Source organism: Microplitis mediator, chromosome 7 (genome assembly GCF_029852145.1).
Source record: "Microplitis mediator isolate UGA2020A chromosome 7, iyMicMedi2.1, whole genome shotgun sequence".
Taxonomy (NCBI): domain Eukaryota; kingdom Metazoa; phylum Arthropoda; class Insecta; order Hymenoptera; family Braconidae; genus Microplitis; species Microplitis mediator.
This window is the reverse complement of record NC_079975.1, coordinates 7,078,940-7,098,813: the sequence shown is the minus strand read 5'-3', so window position 1 is coordinate 7,098,813 and position 19,874 is coordinate 7,078,940. Positions and strand designations below refer to the sequence as shown.

Sequence of the window (19,874 nt, the reverse complement as noted above, 5' to 3'; positions counted from 1 at the left end):
CATCGAAACTTAAAGTTTCAGTGTCTCTACAGCCCGTCGAAACAGGCTAATTTCAAGCCGATGCTGCAAACAACTGCTAGCAAATTCGTAATTCAAAATACCTTTATACAGCGAGCTTCCCTTGGCAAGAAACACAATTGTTTCTGCCCGGTGTCAGTTATATTTAATGTTCATTTGCAGCCTTATTACTCTCATTTGTTTACTTGAATCGTTTATTTGAGAAACTCCATAAGTCAAGAAAACAAAATTTTTCAGGAAACACAAAAAACATTTTTTTGGAAAAACTTGACATCAAAATAATAAATAAATAATTGAAGACAATAATGTTTGGGTCTCTGAAAAAGATTCCAACAATAAAAATTTAATTTTTTAACTGAAACTACTTAAAAAAATTATTTAAAGTTGATTGACTTATGGGGTTTCTCAACCAAACGGAAAAAAAAGTTATAAAATCATTGTTTTTTTAAATGTTTCTACTCAAATCATTTACTACACTGATAAAATGAAGTATTAAATATGTATTTGAACTCTGAGACTCAGAAATTACAAAAAATTATAATTAATTTAAACATTTTAATTAGTCATATAACAGTCAAACATAAAACAACGTTTGAAATTAATTTCCCAAAAAAGCACGAATTTTAAATAAAAAAAAAAAAATTATTGCTGTACAACTAAAACTTCACATGTTTATTTGAGTCATTGACTTATGGGGTTTCTCAATTAAATGAAATTGCTGTCACCCCGTTAATTTTTTTTTAAACGCTGATTTGATGCATATTTTGATTGATTTCTATGGAGGGATATCCAAAGAACCTAAAAACGGAAAAAACCCAATTGCGTAAAAAACATGACTTATAGAGTTTCTTAAATACACGATTCACTTGTCACTTCAGTTTACTCATTTCATTTTTCAAGTGACAGTTTTAATTAACCAAATAAAATTACTAAAAAATGATTGAAAATAATATTTTTGATATATTTACTATTTAATAAGTGACTGTAAATCACATATTTCTCATTCTCTAACAGTTCTCCGCATCATCGGCTTAAAATTAACTTGTTTCTTACTGGCTACTGACACTGAATCTTGAAGTTCCGATGCAAGTAATAATGAAAAATATAGTGTGTGACTCAGGATAAAACACGATTTCAGACTGCGAGTGATGTCAGCCCTCGCCTGCGGCTCGGACAGCCAACCTCACCCTAGTCTGAAATCGTCTTGTTTCATCCCTTGTCACACAATATACTATTATCTCTCAGTGTATGTAATAATTTTATTATTATTATTTTTATCGTTATATTCTTGGGAAGAACTATTGATAAGAAATTTAAAATAAAAAACACTTTTAAATTATTCTTTCAATTGAAAAAAATTTTTAAGATAGCCTAATGTTATCACAAGTGTTATAGTAAATATTTTTGGTGTCTATGGATAAGCAAATTTTATCGACGTGTTTTAAAAAAATTTATTATAATTAATTTATGATCGTATTAAATTGAAATAATAATATCTCATTCATTTAAAATTATAATTAAATAAAAAAAAACAACTGTGATAACAGTTTTACAAATACTATCACAAGTAATGTCGTGGTGCTGAATGGATAGTTTTTATATAAATACTCTACAGAGTTAAAGTTATACATCAGTTTACAGTTGATTTTCGAAATAAGTAGTTGTACCATTAGTTTTAACAAAATGAAGTTTATAACTTTCGTTCTATTGTTGATGGTACAAATTTATGTAATGATCTCAATGCCAGTAAAAGAAGGTGGGTACTTTTTTTTTCAAGTTTCACAATTAATGTCTATCTCTAGAAATGGTGGATAAAAGAAAAGTGTATTACAAGACACTATCCGCAGTCTGAAATTGTGTATTCATCCTGTGTGTCACAGACTTTTTTTTTCATGATTACCTGTATCGGAACTTTAAGTTTTAATATCAGCGGCTTGTCAGTCAAACAATCGCGTGATCAACTATTAGCGTAAGTGTAAATTGTGATTTGCAATTTATAATTATGAGAAAACTATGAATAATATTTATTATTTACACTTATTTTTATAAAACTTAATCACAAAGTCGGAACAGTCATTTACGTAAATAAAATTAATCGTCTGACTGAAAGCATTCGCAACCCGAGTCAAAAAAAAAATTCAGATTTAAGTCTCAAAGTTCTTAATGAAGTTTTTGAGGATCAATTTAGAATTTTAAGAGGATTTGTCATTTATTCTCTTTCTCACACACATGTGAACAAACGAAACGGTCTTAGTTGCACTTACATTAGCAAATGGAAATTTAAAATCAGCCGTTCTCAGATATAAACTGAAATTTCCGAACCGGAAGCATTTCATTCGATAAATGATAGCTTGACGCATCGAATGAAATATTTTATTTAATTATTTTGGCCTTTAACTATGAAAACGGTTCATTTGAAAATCACCTGTTTCACTCTCTTAAGATTGATAACAGTACAGAAAGTTATCCTAGTTTAGTCCTCAAAGTAGTAGCTACGACCAATTTTACCACTTTGAGGACTAAACTGGAATAACATTATCTGGATTAGAGCCTCAGAATACTCAAAACATAAAGAATAGTATATTGTGTGACAAGGGATGAAACAAGACGATTTCAGACTAGAGTAAAGTTGGCTGTCCGAGCTGCGGGCGAGGGCTAACATCACCCGCAGTCTGAAATCGTGTTTTATCTTGAGTCACACTATATTTTTCATGATTGCCTGCATCAGAACTTCAAGATTCAGTGTCAGCAGCCAGTAAGAAACAAGTTAATTTCAAGCCGATGATAAAGAGAACTGTTAGAGAATGAGAAATATGTGATTTACAGTCACTTATTAAATAGTAAATATATCAAAAATATTATTTTCACTCATTTTTTAGTAATTTTATTTGGTTAATTAAAACTGTCACTTGAAAAATGAAATGAGTAAACTGAAGTGACAAGTAAACAAATGAGAGTCATAAAGCTGCAAATGAACATTAAATATAACTGACACCGGGCAGAAACAATTGTGTTTCTTCCCAAGGGAAGAAGCTGTATGAAGGTATTTTTGAATTACGAATTCGCTAGCAGTTGTTTGCAGCATCGGCTCGAAATTAGCTTGTTTCGACGGGGTGTAGAGACACTGAAACTTTAAGTTTCAATTCTGGTATCATGAAAATAATTTTATCTGCATTTGAACCTCAAAAGTCTCATTCGACGCATTCTCTCCCCTCCTTTTTTCTATCTAAAATTTTTCAAATTCCGAAATATAACTTTTCAATCGTTGAGAATTTTGAGGCCTTACTAATAATTTAAAATCGATAAATTATTCGCATTTGGACCTCATAGTTAGCATTGAGGATTTTGAGTACTAAAATAGAGTTACTTTCTGGGCGACAAATAAAACATCAAAGGAATTGTGGCTTTTGAGGATTAAACTATAATTTGTTTTTTGACTCGGGAATTCACGCATACGCTTATATTTATTCGTGGTAGATTGAGCTGAAATTAGTTTGTTTTGATTGGTTGTACAGGCATTGTAAGTTTCGATGCTGGCATAATAAAAAGCATATAAATGAAAAAAATTATTTATTTAGGATTAAATTTAGCAGAACGGAATTCAGAACAACATTTGCGTGTTCGTCGATTTACCTGCGACGTTCTTGCCATATTTGGGCCAGGAGTAACTCGTTCAGCGTGTGGGTTTCACTGCCTTATGCTAGGAAAACACGGAGGCGATTGTCAAGAAGCCATGTGTGTTTGTCGAAAGTAATTAATTTTTATTAATGTATTTTATATATTTAATTAGTTTTATTATTATCATTGTCATTTACTATTTTTTATAGAGAAAATATTCTGAAAACGTGGAATCAACAATTTGGACAATTTTATAAATTTCAATGATTTAATTAAATTTTTACAAAAATTTATTAATTTTAAAAAGTCTTAGAAGTGTTTGGTTTTATTGTTGTTATATGTAGCAGTAGCATGTATGTACACAGGTACATACACATTAACAGGAAAGATGATTTTTAAAAATCATAAATCAATTTTTTTTGAAATGCTGATTTTGTCCTGACCTATATACAGTAGATATTCAAATTAATGTAACAAAGCGACAAACTAAGTATGGTGTAACAAATAAGAGAGAAAAAGGAGAGGGAAGGAGTCAAAATGCTCAAGGAGCTCGAAAACAGCGGGAAGTTTTGGGGCTGGCCCGCAGGGTCAACCGATAGACAGATTTTTTATTCATTATTTGTTGCAAAATTAATAAAACTCACGTGGATTTTGAATATTCCTTTATTTTGTATGGATAAATAATAAGATTGTTTTACAAATGAATAAAATTGATTTGAAAAAATATTGAAATCTGAGTTGAGAAAAATTTCATCGATCATAAAATTACTCAAAATTTTATTGTATGAACATTAGGGTGAGCCAAAAAAACCAACCTATCGAATTTACGTCTTAAAAAGGACCTAAGTATCGAGAAAAAAATTTTCTCATTGGGCAAAATTTTTAGCTCAATTTTAAAAGGTGTCGGTAGCCATTTCAAATTTCCCATTTAAATAACATGCAAAAAAATTTTTTTTTATTAAAAATATTATAACTTTTGAACCATGTGAGACAAAAATTCGGCTCTAGAATATTTATGTAGGGCATTAAATTTCTTTAAAAAAAGTCCTGGGTGTCGAATTTGTAAACTTGATATTTCGTATACTAACAGGCCATCAAAGTATAGAGTAAACAGAATCATAAAATTTAAGGCTTTATTTAGATTTTCCAAATACTTTTCTTTTATTGTGATCGATAACAAAATATTATTTGTAACAACGTGGATATTGTTGGTGATTTTATTGCACTATATGTAGAACAAATTTTCTCGTAGTATTGATATTTTTAAAAATAAAGCCTTAAATTTGTATGATTCTGTTTACTCTAGACTTTGATGGCCTGTTAGTATACGAAATATCAAGTTTACAAATTCGACTCCCAGGACTTTTTTTAAAGAAATCTAATGCCATACAAGAATATTCTAGAGCCGAATTTTTATCTCACACGGTTCAAAAGTTATAATATTTTTAATAAAAAAACATTTTTTTGCAAGTTATTTAAATGGGAAATTCCAAATGGCTACCGACACCTTTTAAATTTGATCTAAAAATTTTGCCCAATGGGAGAGCTTTTTTCTCGATACATAGGTCCTTTTTAATACATAGATTCGATCGGTTGGTTTTTTTGGCTCACCCTAATGAACCTACATCATAAAACAGATTAAAAAAACTGTCACATTTTTTCTTTCGAACGCAAGTGGACAAACCGTACTATCCTTGCTGCACTTGTGGACCAAATGGAAACTTCGTCGCAGTTTTTCTTTTTAAAAAATAAAAATTTCTAAAAAATAAAATGTGGGTTGCAAGGTTATAGAGTATTGCATTTTGAATTTGTGTTTGAAATAATAACTATGATATAGATAACTGAATAATATTATCAATTACAAGAGCGCGTTACTTTAAATTCTTTGTAAATGGTCGTAGAACTGATTCAGAGTGAACAGGAAAATAAAATGTTAAAAGAAGTTATCTATGAGAAACACAAGGTAGTATAAATTATAAGCATAGAAAAACGAGTTATGACGATAAGGAAAATGGGGATTCCCATTTAATTCTGTGCTCGCGCATGACAAGTTTGTACTACGATTTAATTTAAATAAAAAAATAAAAAGCTAATTTGATACATTGGGAGTGATATAAAAAAGTTCTTGTGGGGACTGGAGATGATAAATAAATGACTCGCCAGTTACTAGACTAATCATTTATCGTTTCGTTGTGTAATGCTTCACTTTTCAATCTCATTATCAAACATTAATTAATTTTCGTTTAATAAATTTGTAAATGACGGGTAAAAATTAAGTATGTCCATCAATAAATAAATAAAAAAAGAATCTAAAGCCGGGTATTTATCAATATTTACTGACAATAGTGTTGTGATATTGAAAGTGATGTGAAAAAAATTATTTAATTTTTCGTAAATGCATTTACTGGGTAAAAATTTTCTGTGGAGTGAAAAATAATAGAATATTATAAAAGAATAAATAATCAAACAGCTCAACAATTTCTAGTTACAATTCTTCTTTTGTTGTAATAAAAAATCGATTTATCATTATCGCTTGTTGTAATTAATGATTTAGGAAATAAAGATGTTTTTTGGGTCAACTAATTTGTATCTCGTCAGTATCTTTTGCTTGGCAAAATTGACATTACAAGTAAGAAATATTGTAGAAAATAATATTTAGTTTCTCATGATTTTAACCCGTCAGCACTCTCGTTATGAGAATTTTGCTCACAGGACACTATTCAACTTATAGGATGTCGCTGTCACTAGTGAGACACTAAAAATCACGGGAGTGCTGACGGGTTAAAAAATTAAATGTTTTTTATTTGATCGTTTTAAATATTATGAAAATGATTGACAGGTTTCGCTGCCATCATCAAATTACTACATCGGAGCGGTAGTTGAATATCATCCTATTACTGAAGGTCCAAATAGCACTGCTATTGCCGAAGAAAATTTCGAAAACTTTATGAAATTTTTGAAAACAGCAAATGAAAATGTAATTTATTAATCACATATACACTGTAAAAAATCGGGAATGAATTTAGAGTAATTACGGATTTTATTTAAATTTGAATTCACTCCGTCACTCGGAGTTTCGGAGTTTAAAAAAAAAACCACTCCGCATACGGAGTAAATAGACCCTGATAAAAAAACTGAATTCGATCGAATTAAACAGAATTAAATTTTTAATTCTATTTAAATGAGATAAATTTTGTTACTTCGGTACCTAACTTAAAAATGAATTTTGTCTAATTCGGCAGGAAAACCAGAATTTGTCCAAATTAAAACGAATTTAAATAATTCTATTCGGTTTAATTCTGATTAATTCGAAAATAATTCTCCAATTTTTGGTTCTGAACCCGAATTAAACTGAATTAAAACGAATTTGAAATTTTTTAATCGGTTTTATTCTGTTTAATTCAAATTCAAATTTTCAATTCAATTGAATTCTGTTTTGCAGAATTCGACAGAATATAAAAGAATTAAAATTTTTAATTCGGTCGAATTCAGTTGTTTAATCAGGGGGGAGTTCGTCTTTTTAGCAGAGTGATTTCGGAGTGGTCTGGATTTTATTTAAATCCGTATCTACTCCGATTCGGAGTTTCAATATTAAAATAAGCTCCCCTTCGGAGTAAATTTCACTCCGAGTGGATTAAATAAATAAACAGCCATCTGCTCCGCATTCACTCCGGATTTAATCTGCGTTCACTCCGCAAATTTTTTGCAGTGCATGTGTATTTGTTGTTGTGATATGTTTGCATTACAACATAAGGAAAATGATAATTTTTATTGATATAATTGTATATTTTTATAGCAAGTTGATATAATTGTATTTCCGGAAAACGGATTATTTAGCGGCGAACCATTTCCTCCTATTTTTCATCGAAGTTTTTATTTGCCTCACAGTACATATTTGCCTGACCATAAAGAATTTAAAGTTTTGTGCCGCGACATATCATCTAATGTTATGGAGGTAAGAAAAATTTTTAGAATTCATGATAACGATTCCGTTTAGATTAGACTGTTAAAAATTTTTCTTTAGATTTTAAATAAATTAATTGAAATTATAAATGAGTTAAAATTTGTCAGAAAATTGGTTGAATTTAAATTTTGATGACTTTAAATTTTCGAATTATTTTCTTTGATTACAAAGATATTATTATTAGTAAAATAATAAAAAAAAAAAAAAAAGAGAAGACAACAGCACATGGTGTTCCCAAGCGGTCACCCATCCAAGTACTGACCATGCTCAATGCTGCTTAACTTCAGTGATCGGACGAGAACTGGTGCCTGATCAGCATGATGTGGCCGTTGTCGAAATCATCTGATTTCCACAACGTATTTAACAAACATTCAATAAAAAAAATTAACGTACCTAAAAATCAGAAAAATTTTCAACAGTGGCATATTAATTTCAAATATATTCATTTATTTATTTATCACACGTCATCAGGTTATAAAGTCGCTATCTTGTGCAGCAAAACAGTACGCGATGTATATTGTGCTGAATGTACATGAAAAGGAAAAATGTTTGGGTGAAAATTGCGCCGAAGACGGTTACAATCTATACAACACTAACATAGTATTCGATCGAAATGGTGCCCTAATAGCCAAGTACCGGAAATGGAATTTATTTGCCGAAGTTGGATTTAACAAAACACTCAAACCCGAGTTGTCGAGCTTCCCCACGGATTTTGGAGTTACATTCGGTCAGTTTATATGCTTCGATATATTCTTCGGTGCACCAGCTCTCGAACTTGTGCGCGAGAAAAACATAACGGATATTATTTTTTCCACTCATTGGTTTTCCCATCTTCCCTATTTGACCGCGAATCAAATCCAAGCTGGATGGTCTTATGTTAATGATGTTAATTTTCTCGGTTCTGGTTACAATGCACCAGCAACTGGTAATACGGGCACTGGTATTTATGCTGGAAAATATGGTCACTTAGCGCGAATTTGGAATGAAAAGGCAGCAAATGCGTTGATTGTCGCTAAAATACCTAAAGTATTAAATGGTCAACGCATGCAACCGATTAACCAAAATGATACCAAAGTTATCTATTATTCGACTACAGAAATACCTACAGTTAGACGGCAAATATTTATGTCACAGCAGAAACTTTTTTCTGAAGATTTGTCACTTTTTACTAGTAAACTTTTCCGACCTATTACTGGCACCCACAGTTCCATAGTTTGCCATCACGGCTTTTGTTGTAATTTTACTACCGATACTCTATATCACGACGATGTCAACAAGGGTACAAATGTTAAATATTACAGGTATTTATCACATCATTTTAATTAATTTATAAATAACTATCATCATTTAATTAACGATCTAATTTTCTAGATACCGTTACGCTGTATTCAATGGTACCGTATCATATCCGAAGCTTGGTATAGCAGGTTTAGAAATTTGCAGCATAATTTCATGTCTTGACGACAATCCAAAAAGCTGCAATCAACGATTTGACATTAATGCTGATATTGTTCATCCTGTTACATTTAATTCAATTGTGATTTCAAGTATATCAGTAGATTCTATAAATATTCCTCATTTTCCACTAAGTATTGACGATCAAATTAATCCATTGGATGTTAATGACTTTACTTTTACTCGTAAAAAAATAAACGAAACTCATGTGAACTTAAATTACACGCTAACAAAACCTTATAATAATTTGATGACTTTTGCTATTTATGGAAGAAATTTTATAAATGATTATTTCTTATAGAACATAAGTTTTAAAATAATTTTTAAGTCATTTGATAAAAATTACTATAATTTTATGTACTCTCTAAATGGGAATCAGTGAAATTCACTTCGAATTAGTGAATATTCACTGGGAACCAGCTATAAGTATACCACTGGTTGAATTAATGGTATACTTATAGCTGTAGAAATAGTGACTCTCCACTGATTCCCAGTGAATTTCACTTATTCTTTTTTAGAGGGTAATATTACATTTATGTATTTTTATATTTTTGTGAAAAAAATTAAAACGATTATTCATAAAAAATATTTACGTTTTATTTTAAATGAATAAGATTTCACGGATTATAGATATTTTTAATAAGTGATAAAGACAAAAAGGCTATCAGTTACATCAAGAAGAGTTTATTAGAAGGCTTGTTACTTCTACAAATTATTAGAATTTAGAAAACCTCTTTATCTACGTGAGCTATTAATTGCCCGTGTGAAAAAATTTTTTTTTGGTAATTAATTTAGATCTGAATTTCATCGCGAAACTCAGATCGTGACACAAATATGACTTTCATCATGAGTTTGCTCCAACTTTTCCTCTAGTAAATTCGTATCAATTCTAAAATTAATTTATTCCGTCTTTGGATTGGACTTAGGATGACTTCGATAGAAACTTGACTGAATTGTTACTATATTTTAAACCTTTTGTGAAATTTATCGATTCAGAAATTACCAATAAATTTCTTCTATCAAGTACTTGATTTACATAAATCAGTTTCGATTGTAAAATTAATTTAGTGAATGCACTTCGGATCATGAGGATTAAAATTTATTAAAATTTGACCGAATCATAATTTTGTCGTATTTATAGTTGTTGGTACAAATTCATTATGAAAGTCATATTTGTTACAATCTGAGTTTCATGATGAAATTTAAATCTAAATTCATTGTGAATAAAATTTTTTTTACACGGGTGATGATAATGATACAAGACGTTCTGAAAGACTAGCTATTAAAAAGAACAATTTAAATTTAAAAATGCCATACTTTTCTACTGTGGCATATGAGCAATCATTTGTTATATCAATTATCCGTCTTTGGCAAGAGTTACCCATAGATCTGATTCAATCAGGCAGTATTGAGATCTTTAAGAACAGGTTGTATGATTATCTACTAAATCTAAATTTTAATTAACGAAATTTGTAACGGTGTATCGTTGAACTTCACATATCTCATTATTTTTGTATTTTTGTCCGTATGACTGATTTAAATTGATAGTACTATTGTTGTTTGATCACTTCAAATTTTTTCTACTACTGTAAGATCATCTGTATAATTTCACCTTGCCATTTGGCCTGTGTCTTGGCATGAAAATTTAATAATAAAAAAAAAAAAATTAAGAATACATATAAATAGGAAACAATGTGAATTTGATAGAGTATAAAATATATTTTATAAAAAACTTTTTCGACTTCCCGCTATGAATTTTGAAAAATTAAAAAAAAAGGGAAGTTAATAGTTTTGGTCCGATTTTCAAAAATCGAGTTTTCATCAGATCTCGATTTTTTGAGCTCGAAAACAGTGGGAAGTTTTGGGGTTGGTTTGCAGGATCAACCGTTTTTCAGATTTTTTGTCTATGATTTTGAACTGAGTAATAAATCAGCTATCAGTCTCAGCCTTATTATAAATCTTCATTAATTAACACACTGCTCACATGCATTAAAGCGTAATCTCGAAAAAATAATAGACATACCCACTTCTCGGTGTAAATAATATTTATAATTATTAAAAATTCATATATATTTATTAAATAATTAATTAATAATTTTTATTTTACATCCACTTCTTCGCAAACGCAGAACATAAACTAGCACAAATATACGCTCCAGACGATGAATAATCATTGATAGCGACTGTAAAGTCTGTGTAATCAGTTTTCACTTGTCCTTGATCTATCGCACCAACGACGATAGCTACTGGTTCATTATCAGGTACAAGTTCCTCGGGATATTTAAATGTACTTGCGCGACAAGACATTAATATTTTTTTACAGTTAGCTGGCAAGTAATCAGTCACGGGATTTTTTATGACTTTCAGCAAATCTACCGACTGTCCTGCTGCTCTTACTTTATTACTATGAAGTAGTTGCGCTGGAAATTGATAATAAAAAAATTTATTAAGATCTAATTTAATAATTTTTTCGTAAAAAAAAAGAATCCTGAAATTAGCAGACAATTTTTGGATTTATTTTTACAATTTAATTGAAAAAAAATAAAATAAAAAAATGCACATGTAGAAAATTAAAAAAACTATAGGTGCAATTTTTTGGAATATTTTTTTTTTTTATATTTTATTGCTTTTAAAAAAATCCAAAAATTATAACACGTCGGCTAATTTCAGATGAAGCTGAAGATGAATGTAGAAGATATAAAACAAATTTTATATTACAAATGAATGAATGAAATAATTAAAAATATAAAAATTAAAAAAATGAACATACTGATTTTTAAATTTTGGACATATGCATTTTTTTAAATTTATTCGATTTACGTTTAATTTATTGATTTCAAAATGTTTAGTTGATTATTGTCTACATTCACTCTTATTTAATTTAGTATAAAAAAATAAGAAATATTCTTACCCATTACTCCAGCGAATCGTTTAAATGTTCTCGGTATCCTGGTTCCGGGATTTACTTCAATCAAAACATTTTTATCAGTATGAATGTACACTTGTAAATATCCTTGCCGATTTAAAGGGCTGTCTAATAACATCAGTAGACATTGATGCACTATTTCCGGTTTAGTTGTCTCACGTTCACGGTTATATTTTTTTAAAAGCGAAATTTCATGTTTTGAATGTAACAATTCAAATTTTTTGGCAACCTAAAAAAAATAAAATATTTTAGTTTAATAATATAATAATGAAGTTAGCTGACGTCTAATAATTTTCGGATATTTTTCAAAACGATAATTAAAAAAAAAAAATATTTGGAAAATTGCACTCATAGTTTTTAAAATTTTCTACATGCAATAAATTTTCTACATGTGCATTTTTTTTTTTCTAATTGATTTGTTGATAATTTTTAATTGTCTAGTTACTTCAAGATCATTTTAAAATTAATATTTATAAATAATTATAAAATAAATAATTGCATTAATTACCTTTGCTGTTTCTAATTGGGCATTTTCTAAAATAATTATTAAACGTTTATCAAAATTAACTGGAGTATCATCTTTTAAACGTTTATCCACGAGGTTATGTTCACTATCATCGTTTTCACTTTCTCTTGAACGTTTTTTAACCATTATTATAAATTATAAATAATTATATGTATTTTTTAAATATATTAATAATTAATATGAAAAAATAAACAGTTAAAAAGTTATTTATTTAAATGTCACTTATGTTTATGCCACCACGTGCTGACTTGTGCTGACTTGAATTGAACTGTTATTTTTTTTTCCGGAATGTACCGCGATTTTAATGTCGGGTGTCGATAATAGAGAATTTACAATCAAAATAAGATGTCAAGTTGACTGCAAAAACTTGATCAGCACAAGATCGGTAATTTCTATATATTAATAAATCTGTCGTGTTATTAATTTATTAAATAATGAAATGTTTTTTTTTTGTATTTTAAATACAATTCGACTTTTGATACGGGGTGCATTCGGAATAGCTCTAGCTCTATGAGTGTGAATGTAGCAGACATCAGACAAATTTAAAACTACTAATAAATCGAGTAAATAATTAATAAGATTAAATTTTTAAAAAATGCACATTTAAAAAATTTTTTAATTAATAATTGCATTTTTTAAAAATATTATTTTTTAAATTATTTACTCTATTTATTTATAATTTTAAATTTGTCTGATGTCTGCTACATTCACACTCATTCTAGCTCTAGCTCTCGCTATATGACAATGCTTGGCTAGAGCGAGAGCTAGAGCATTTCCGAATGCACCCAAACTCAAAAATATACTCGAAATCTTTTATTTTTATTAATTATTCTCATTACTTGCGCGGTATATTTGAATATTTGAAGAATAAATTATTAGAAACTGGAGAAAAATTAAAAATCGTACATCAAAATAAAATGGCGGTTGAATATGACATCAAAATATTTGAAATATTAAAAAAATAAAAACGCTTGAGTATTTGAACAAACCTTGGTGGGGAAATAATATGCAGAAGGGTGTCCTAATACACTTGGAGATTTAATTGAAATTGCTCCAAGTGTATTGCAGCTAAAAAACGTCACTTAACTGCTATTTCCCACCAGACGATGCCAGATGATTTTGCTTAGGAACTTGGAAGTTATCAGCATCAGCAATTCAAAACACTTTACACTAGCACTGAACACTGAACACTTAACGACACCACAGACACTTTGCACATTTTAATTAAACAATGACTACGAGCAATAAATTTTATGGATAATTCCGCGAATTAACTGCAATACTGTGTTTCAATTTAAACGTAAAGAAGGATCTAGACTACTACTGCCATTGTCGATGATACTGACTGCCGCTATTGGACCGCCAGTTGATACAAAGCAATCAATTTTGCGATTCATTCGACCGCCCCCACTTTAGTGAAAATTTGAACGTTGAATACAGCGACGCGCAGTTGCGCCAACTTGGCGCGGAATTTCAAAATTGAAATTTAATCATTTTATTAAAAATTATTTGTGTCAATAATTATATTAATAAGGGTACATTCGGAAATGCTCTACTCAGCTCTCGCTATATGGCAACGCTTAGCTAGAGTTAGAGCTAGATTATTTCCGAATGCACCCACGGCAAAGATAAAACTACGATTCTATTTTAACACCACTACCGATGTTATTTTAACACCGTGTTCGGAGCTCAATTTAACACCGATAACTTTAATACCGGAGTAGTGGAGACCCTGATTAAACAACTGAATTCGATCGAATTAAACAGAATTGAATTTTTAATTCGATGTAATTCAGATAAATTCAGTTAATTCGTACCTAACTTGAAAAAGAATTCTGTCTAATTCGGCAGGAAAATCAGAATTTATCCAAATTGAAACAAATTTAAATAAGTCTATTCTGTTTAATTCGAAATTATTCCTTGAATTCTTTTAAATTCTGTCTTACCGAATTTAACAGAATTGAGCAGAATTAAAATTTTTAATTCGGTCAAATTCAGTTATTTAATCAAGGGACTTAAACCAATTTTTTTTTTTACAACGTGATGCCAAATATAAGAATATAAACATTTTATTTCTATTATTCAAGATATACAATAGGTATTTATTTAAATATGATACACGTTATTTTTATATATAAAAAAGTGGTAACAACATATTTGTATTAAACAAATACTTTATAACTAAAAACTACCAGACAGCGCATTTATTTTTCGGATTCATTGGAGAATCCAGTGGGCATTTGAAATCATCTGAAAATTCTTTCATATTTGATAACGATCCTACTATTCGAAATTCAGCTGGACTGTGACTGTCTCCTATTAATTGTATTTTCGTAGCTCCAGGACGTTGTACAGTACACCAAGTATGACCTGTGCTAATCCAGAACATTTGTTTCGGTGTAAACTGATCAAGTCCAGGAAGCCGAGGTTCTGGTTTACTTGATTCCGTCAAATTTCTGTAAGCCAAATAAGCCAATTTGACACCTCCATTGTCAGCAATATTTTCAGTAATAGTGTTCAATCCATCAACCTAAAATATAATGAAAATTTTATGTACCAAACTCAAAGTTTTTTTGTTAATTAAAAAAATTCTATAGTCTCACATTTTTTCCAACATCTTCAACAGTATAATTGTCATATTGATCCTTCAAACACGTGGCTTTTATCCAATATTCTGCAGCCGTTATCGGTTCCCACCAATTTTCTAAATTACCGTCTTTATTAAAATTCATTCCGACCGAATCAAAACCATGTGTGATTTCGTGGCCGATTAAAAAACCAATTGATCCATAGTTTATGTATCGCGGACGATTGATGTTAAAAAAAGCACCTTGAAGAACAGCAGCGGAAAATCCTGAAAATAACATATCAATTTCGAAGTACAGTTCATTATAATAAAAGATAATGAATATTGATCAAAGATTATATATACTTATCACATACGAATTATATTATACTGATGTAAGTAAAATGCATTAACAACAGTCGGATTCATGTATATTTCCCAGCTATTTTTATCTATTGGGATTCCGTAACGCTTCAAATTAATTTCATACGCATGCGATCTTAAATTTAATATTGTATCTAAATAAGAATCATTAGCACGTAGTTCCAAATTTTTATAAAGTTCTTCAAATTTATTTTCATCCAACGTTCCATCCATATAAGCAATATGATTTATCATAGCATTGGCTTTATCTAATGCATGCTTACGAGTTTTGTTATCCATCCAGTCAACCTATAATAATTACACAGGTCATTAATAATCAATTAGTAATTGAAATCAAATTTTAGGTAACCGACCTAATAAACTTTGAAAATTGAACTTTACCAATTTGAACTTTTATGGAAATAACAATATTATATTTAACGAATTAATTTTTAAGCGTATAGGTTTATATATTTTATATGTCCACGTACACACAAATCCCTGAAAAAAAGGCACCGGACTATTTCAAGCGTATAGGTTTACATAATTTATATTTCCGCGCACACAAAATCTGAGAAAAAAGGTAAGTTTAAATCGGCAAAGTTCAAATTGGCAAAGTTCAATTTTCAAAGTTCATTAGGTATGGAACAAAATTTTATTTTATCGAAAAAAAAGTCTATCGAAATAATTACTGTTTGTAAAGTAAGTTTCAGTTGGTCTTCAATATTATTGACAATTTCGGCAGCATTATTTTTAACGTCTTCATTAAAATACTTTTTAACATACAGAGTACCGATAACCAGAGGCAGGTAGGCTGAGATATTATCCAAACATTCTTTTGATCTGAGTTCTTTTTTTGGACGACCGGTAATGGCTGTCATAAAATCTACTTGAGGCTTGCGAATTTCGTCATTCAAATAAAACACCGAATCAACGATAAGTCTCCATAATATAAAATTAGCTTGAGTTCGTTTTGAAGTTGTGTTAATAAGTTTTTCAAATTCTGTTATAAAGTAAGGAGCGGACAAAATTACTGTTTCATTTTTGTCTACAGTGACAGAAGGCTTAAGGAGTTTGTTAATGTATTCCAACCAAGGGATACTTGGATGTTTTTTTTCCAATTCAGCTATGGATATTGGATTATAATTTTTAGAAAAGTTATAATTGTTTGTTTCATGTAAGCTTAACTGAAATATATATAAGTAGTCATATTAATTTTGAAGCATTTCACGCTAAATCAGGGAAATTCATACACGGACCATTTTTAATTTTTGTGTATACTTTACTGAGTATTAAAAGTTGCTGTTGCGTAAATTTTTAACGATATTTCAAAGTCGAAAATTTGTAAAAACTTTAAAAATCCCCGAGATTTTCAAGACAAAAAAATAATAAATGTATTCAAAATTGTTCTCATACATTTTTAGTCGCTAAAAGTCAAAATTCATACAAATAATTTTTTTTATAAAGGTTTAAAGCCATTAATTTGTTTGGAAAATTTCAAATAATTTTTGATTTGATTGTAAAAATCTAGATTATGTCTTGCGTTCCATAATTGAATTTAAAATTTCATGGAATTTGAAAAGAAAGGGATTTAAACTTCGACGAAAAAGTGATTTTCATACTTTCTTTTATAAAAAAATCCATATAAATAATTTTGAATTTTTGTTTATTCTGAAAGCAGATTTGAAGTAGAAAAGATAATTTTTTTACTTTCACGAATTATTATCTATTATTAAAATTTGAATTTCATATTTTCGATACCTTGATTACCGATCAAATTTAATCATGTCAATTATTCGAACTTTTGTTGAAACAAAAAATTAGAAAAATAAAAAATGGTCAGTGTCATAGCGTTAAGTGTCCCATATATTTTATAAGAATACTTGAGCTTCAATTACATTAGCTAATTTTATTTCGAACAAAAGTGATTCGTTCATCTCTCTTTCAGCGGATCCGCGATCAGCTCCAAGGAGAACCGCAACATCAACACTGTATTTTTTATAGTCTTTTACTAATTGATTTTCCAACCCTTTTGATAAAAACGGAGGATTTAATCCCAAATAAGGCAATTTCAGCTACAATATATAATAAAAAATTGATCGTTAAAATTCACAAAAGGTTCTTTTAAATTTAAAATATGTGAAGCTCACAATTAATACTCTATTTGTATTATTCCTAATATCAGAATCCATTGCAAAACTAAAAAGATAATTAAACGAGTATCCCATCTCCCGTAACGTGTATATGGAGTTTGTCCAATGAAAAGCATCTTCTTTCCATTTAAGACCTTCTAATACCGGCCAGCCTCCTAATTTATTTAATTTACTTAACAAAGGACTCAACCCGTTTTCTTTAATAGCAGCTGTAAGAATTTTTTTTCGTTAAAATATAGAAAATTTCTTATATAATCAACGTATATGTCATTAAATACTAACTTTCATTCATGCAAATATCATAAAAAGTTTTAGCAAGTCTTTGTAACTTAGACGTCTTTGGCGAAACAGTTTCCTCTACTATTTTCTTCAACTGTTCCTGAACCTGATCGCTCAGAGTACCGAAAATATCCACTTTGTCTTTGTCATCAGGGATATTGGTTGTGTTAACAAAATTTCCGCATGTAAACTTATAAAAGTTGTCACATGGATTAACACTCGAATCCATGGATTTGAGAATTCTTGATGCTATAATACATAAATAGTAATTGCTTACGGTACTTTACCAGTTGCAAATCCAAGGTAAAAGAATTATTCAATTTTTTATTTATGAATTAATTATTTCTCTTAAATAAAGAAATTTAAAAGTGCCATTTCTTAAAAACATATAGAATACTATGATTTTTGTAACCAGTACTTGTGGTCGAGTAGATAACACTCTTGCCTTCGAGCTCAAGTACTGGCCAGGCTCAGGTTCGAATCCCATAGAGAGCAAATGAATTATTTTTCACAAGTTGATATAATGCATTGACCTGTGGGATTCGTTCCATATAGCTGCCAGATTGTCACCTGTCTGCAATCCTGCCCACTAAAAACACTCCGTGATTGCAAAAAATATGAAAAAAAGAGATGAGAACAGATAGCTAATTATGAGATATGGAATAGAAAAAAGAAAAAAAAATGGCCAGGAAAGATAGTCCGAAAAAGTTGAGAGTAGATTGGTAGAAATATATATAAAATATTTACCCAAAGAAAATAGGGACCTTAAATTGCTTGCAACGTAACCCAAAGACTATGTAATATAAAATATGTAAAGTATAAAAAAACTGTAGAAAACGGAAATTATACAGTTAAGATTGCAACAATTAAAATTTTTCAAATACCATGATTTTTGATCAACAAAAATGGAAAAAAAGAGGATCAATTGAGAAATAATTGACTGATAAACTTCTTCAATACATATTTTTACTATTAAATAGAAAAGTTTTTTACTTAAAGTTAATAAAACTTACCAGTATCAACACATTCTGGAGTACGACAAATATCAACTGAAATTTTAACGACAAATTTAAATTGTAAATTGATAAATATAATTTCTTTAATTGAATGAATAAAAATAAATATTTTTCATGCCACAAAAAAATACCTGTTTCTGTAGGTAATCCGTAACATGTCGAAATTATAGTGATAAAAAATATTAAAAGCCTTTGTTCCATATACGACCGACTTCTTCGTCTAATCACGTTACCGAAAAAAAAGTTTATTTTATTTTAATAAATAATTTTATTGTCATACTCATTGAACATGAGTATGTTATTATTAATGATAATGATGTAAACAATTTTTTTTATTTAAATAATTTTTATTTAAACTTACTTGATAATATTTAGCGTCATGCTATGTTTTGTTGTTTAAACTACCGTATTACAGATATACTAAGTTTTAAGAATGTTTCAAGCACAAAGTCGCGGAAGAACTAACGGAAAATATACGTCTAACTTCCAGTTGAACTACGAATAAGTATTTTTACAACATATATATAAGATCTGTGTCACTAGAAGACGTATTTTAAAATAAACTTAGATTATGTATGTGTGAAACGATAATTTTATTGTTCTTGGAATAGGGGAATTAGTTTTTAATGTTTTTTTTGGATTTATAATTACTTAAAAGTTTATATAGATAAACGTATACATGTATATGTACAGTTATCTATACAAACTTTTGGTTAATTGAAAATCCACTAAAATATTCGGAAACCAATTACACAATGTGAAGAACAATGATATCATCGTTGAACTCACACATACACACAGTATTTTAATTGACAAATCATTAAATGACTCATTTATTATTATGGATTTATTAGTATTTTTAGAAAAAATTTATAATCAATTGAAAAAAATTTCATACTGAAAAAACCTAATGCTTAACTATTGTAGTTATAAGACTTTTTAATAATTTAACAATACACTATGAAATTCATTAAATGCTGTAGTACTTAA

General features: G+C 29.1%; 4 protein-coding genes and 1 non-coding gene across 5 annotated transcripts; 2 read left to right on the top strand and 3 right to left on the bottom strand.

Annotated features, from left to right (window-relative positions):
* The first annotated feature begins 1,657 nt into the window (after positions 1-1,657).
* Positions 1,658-4,470, top strand: LOC130672376 (defensin-like). Its single transcript, XM_057476925.1, has 3 exons — positions 1,658-1,774; positions 3,597-3,768; positions 3,846-4,470. The coding sequence occupies exons 1-3, from the start codon at positions 1,702-1,704 to the stop codon at positions 3,901-3,903; spliced, it is 303 nt and encodes a 100-aa protein (XP_057332908.1). The 5' UTR covers positions 1,658-1,701; the 3' UTR covers positions 3,904-4,470.
* Positions 4,471-5,620: 1,150 nt separating this feature from the next.
* On the top strand, positions 5,621-11,002 carry LOC130672372 (vanin-like protein 2). Its single transcript, XM_057476921.1, has 5 exons — positions 5,621-6,265; positions 6,476-6,613; positions 7,433-7,591; positions 8,072-8,901; positions 8,972-11,002. The coding sequence occupies exons 1-5, from the start codon at positions 6,200-6,202 to the stop codon at positions 9,354-9,356; spliced, it is 1,578 nt and encodes a 525-aa protein (XP_057332904.1). The 5' UTR covers positions 5,621-6,199; the 3' UTR covers positions 9,357-11,002.
* On the bottom strand, positions 7,814-7,934 carry LOC130672540 (5S ribosomal RNA). The gene has a single exon (XR_008990721.1). It is a non-coding gene; the product is annotated as a 5S ribosomal RNA (ribosomal RNA).
* Positions 11,003-11,078: 76 nt separating the features above from the next.
* On the bottom strand, positions 11,079-12,787 carry LOC130672375 (ribosomal RNA small subunit methyltransferase NEP1-like). Its single transcript, XM_057476924.1, has 3 exons — positions 12,490-12,787; positions 11,967-12,210; positions 11,079-11,475 (listed from the first exon to the last, which is right to left on the bottom strand). Exons 1-3 carry the CDS (start codon positions 12,631-12,633, stop codon positions 11,159-11,161), a joined length of 705 nt encoding a protein of 234 aa, XP_057332907.1. The 5' UTR covers positions 12,634-12,787; the 3' UTR covers positions 11,079-11,158.
* A 1,811-nt stretch (positions 12,788-14,598) lies between these two features.
* LOC130671055 (neprilysin-2-like) lies at positions 14,599-19,435 on the bottom strand. The gene is made up of 10 exons (XM_057474741.1): positions 19,246-19,435; positions 19,016-19,104; positions 18,882-18,917; positions 17,872-18,117; positions 17,587-17,798; positions 17,335-17,511; positions 16,129-16,623; positions 15,451-15,745; positions 15,111-15,361; positions 14,599-15,037 (listed from the first exon to the last, which is right to left on the bottom strand). Exons 1-10 carry the CDS (start codon positions 19,263-19,265, stop codon positions 14,696-14,698), a joined length of 2,163 nt encoding a protein of 720 aa, XP_057330724.1. The 5' UTR covers positions 19,266-19,435; the 3' UTR covers positions 14,599-14,695.
* Between the last annotated feature and the right edge of the window lie 439 nt (positions 19,436-19,874).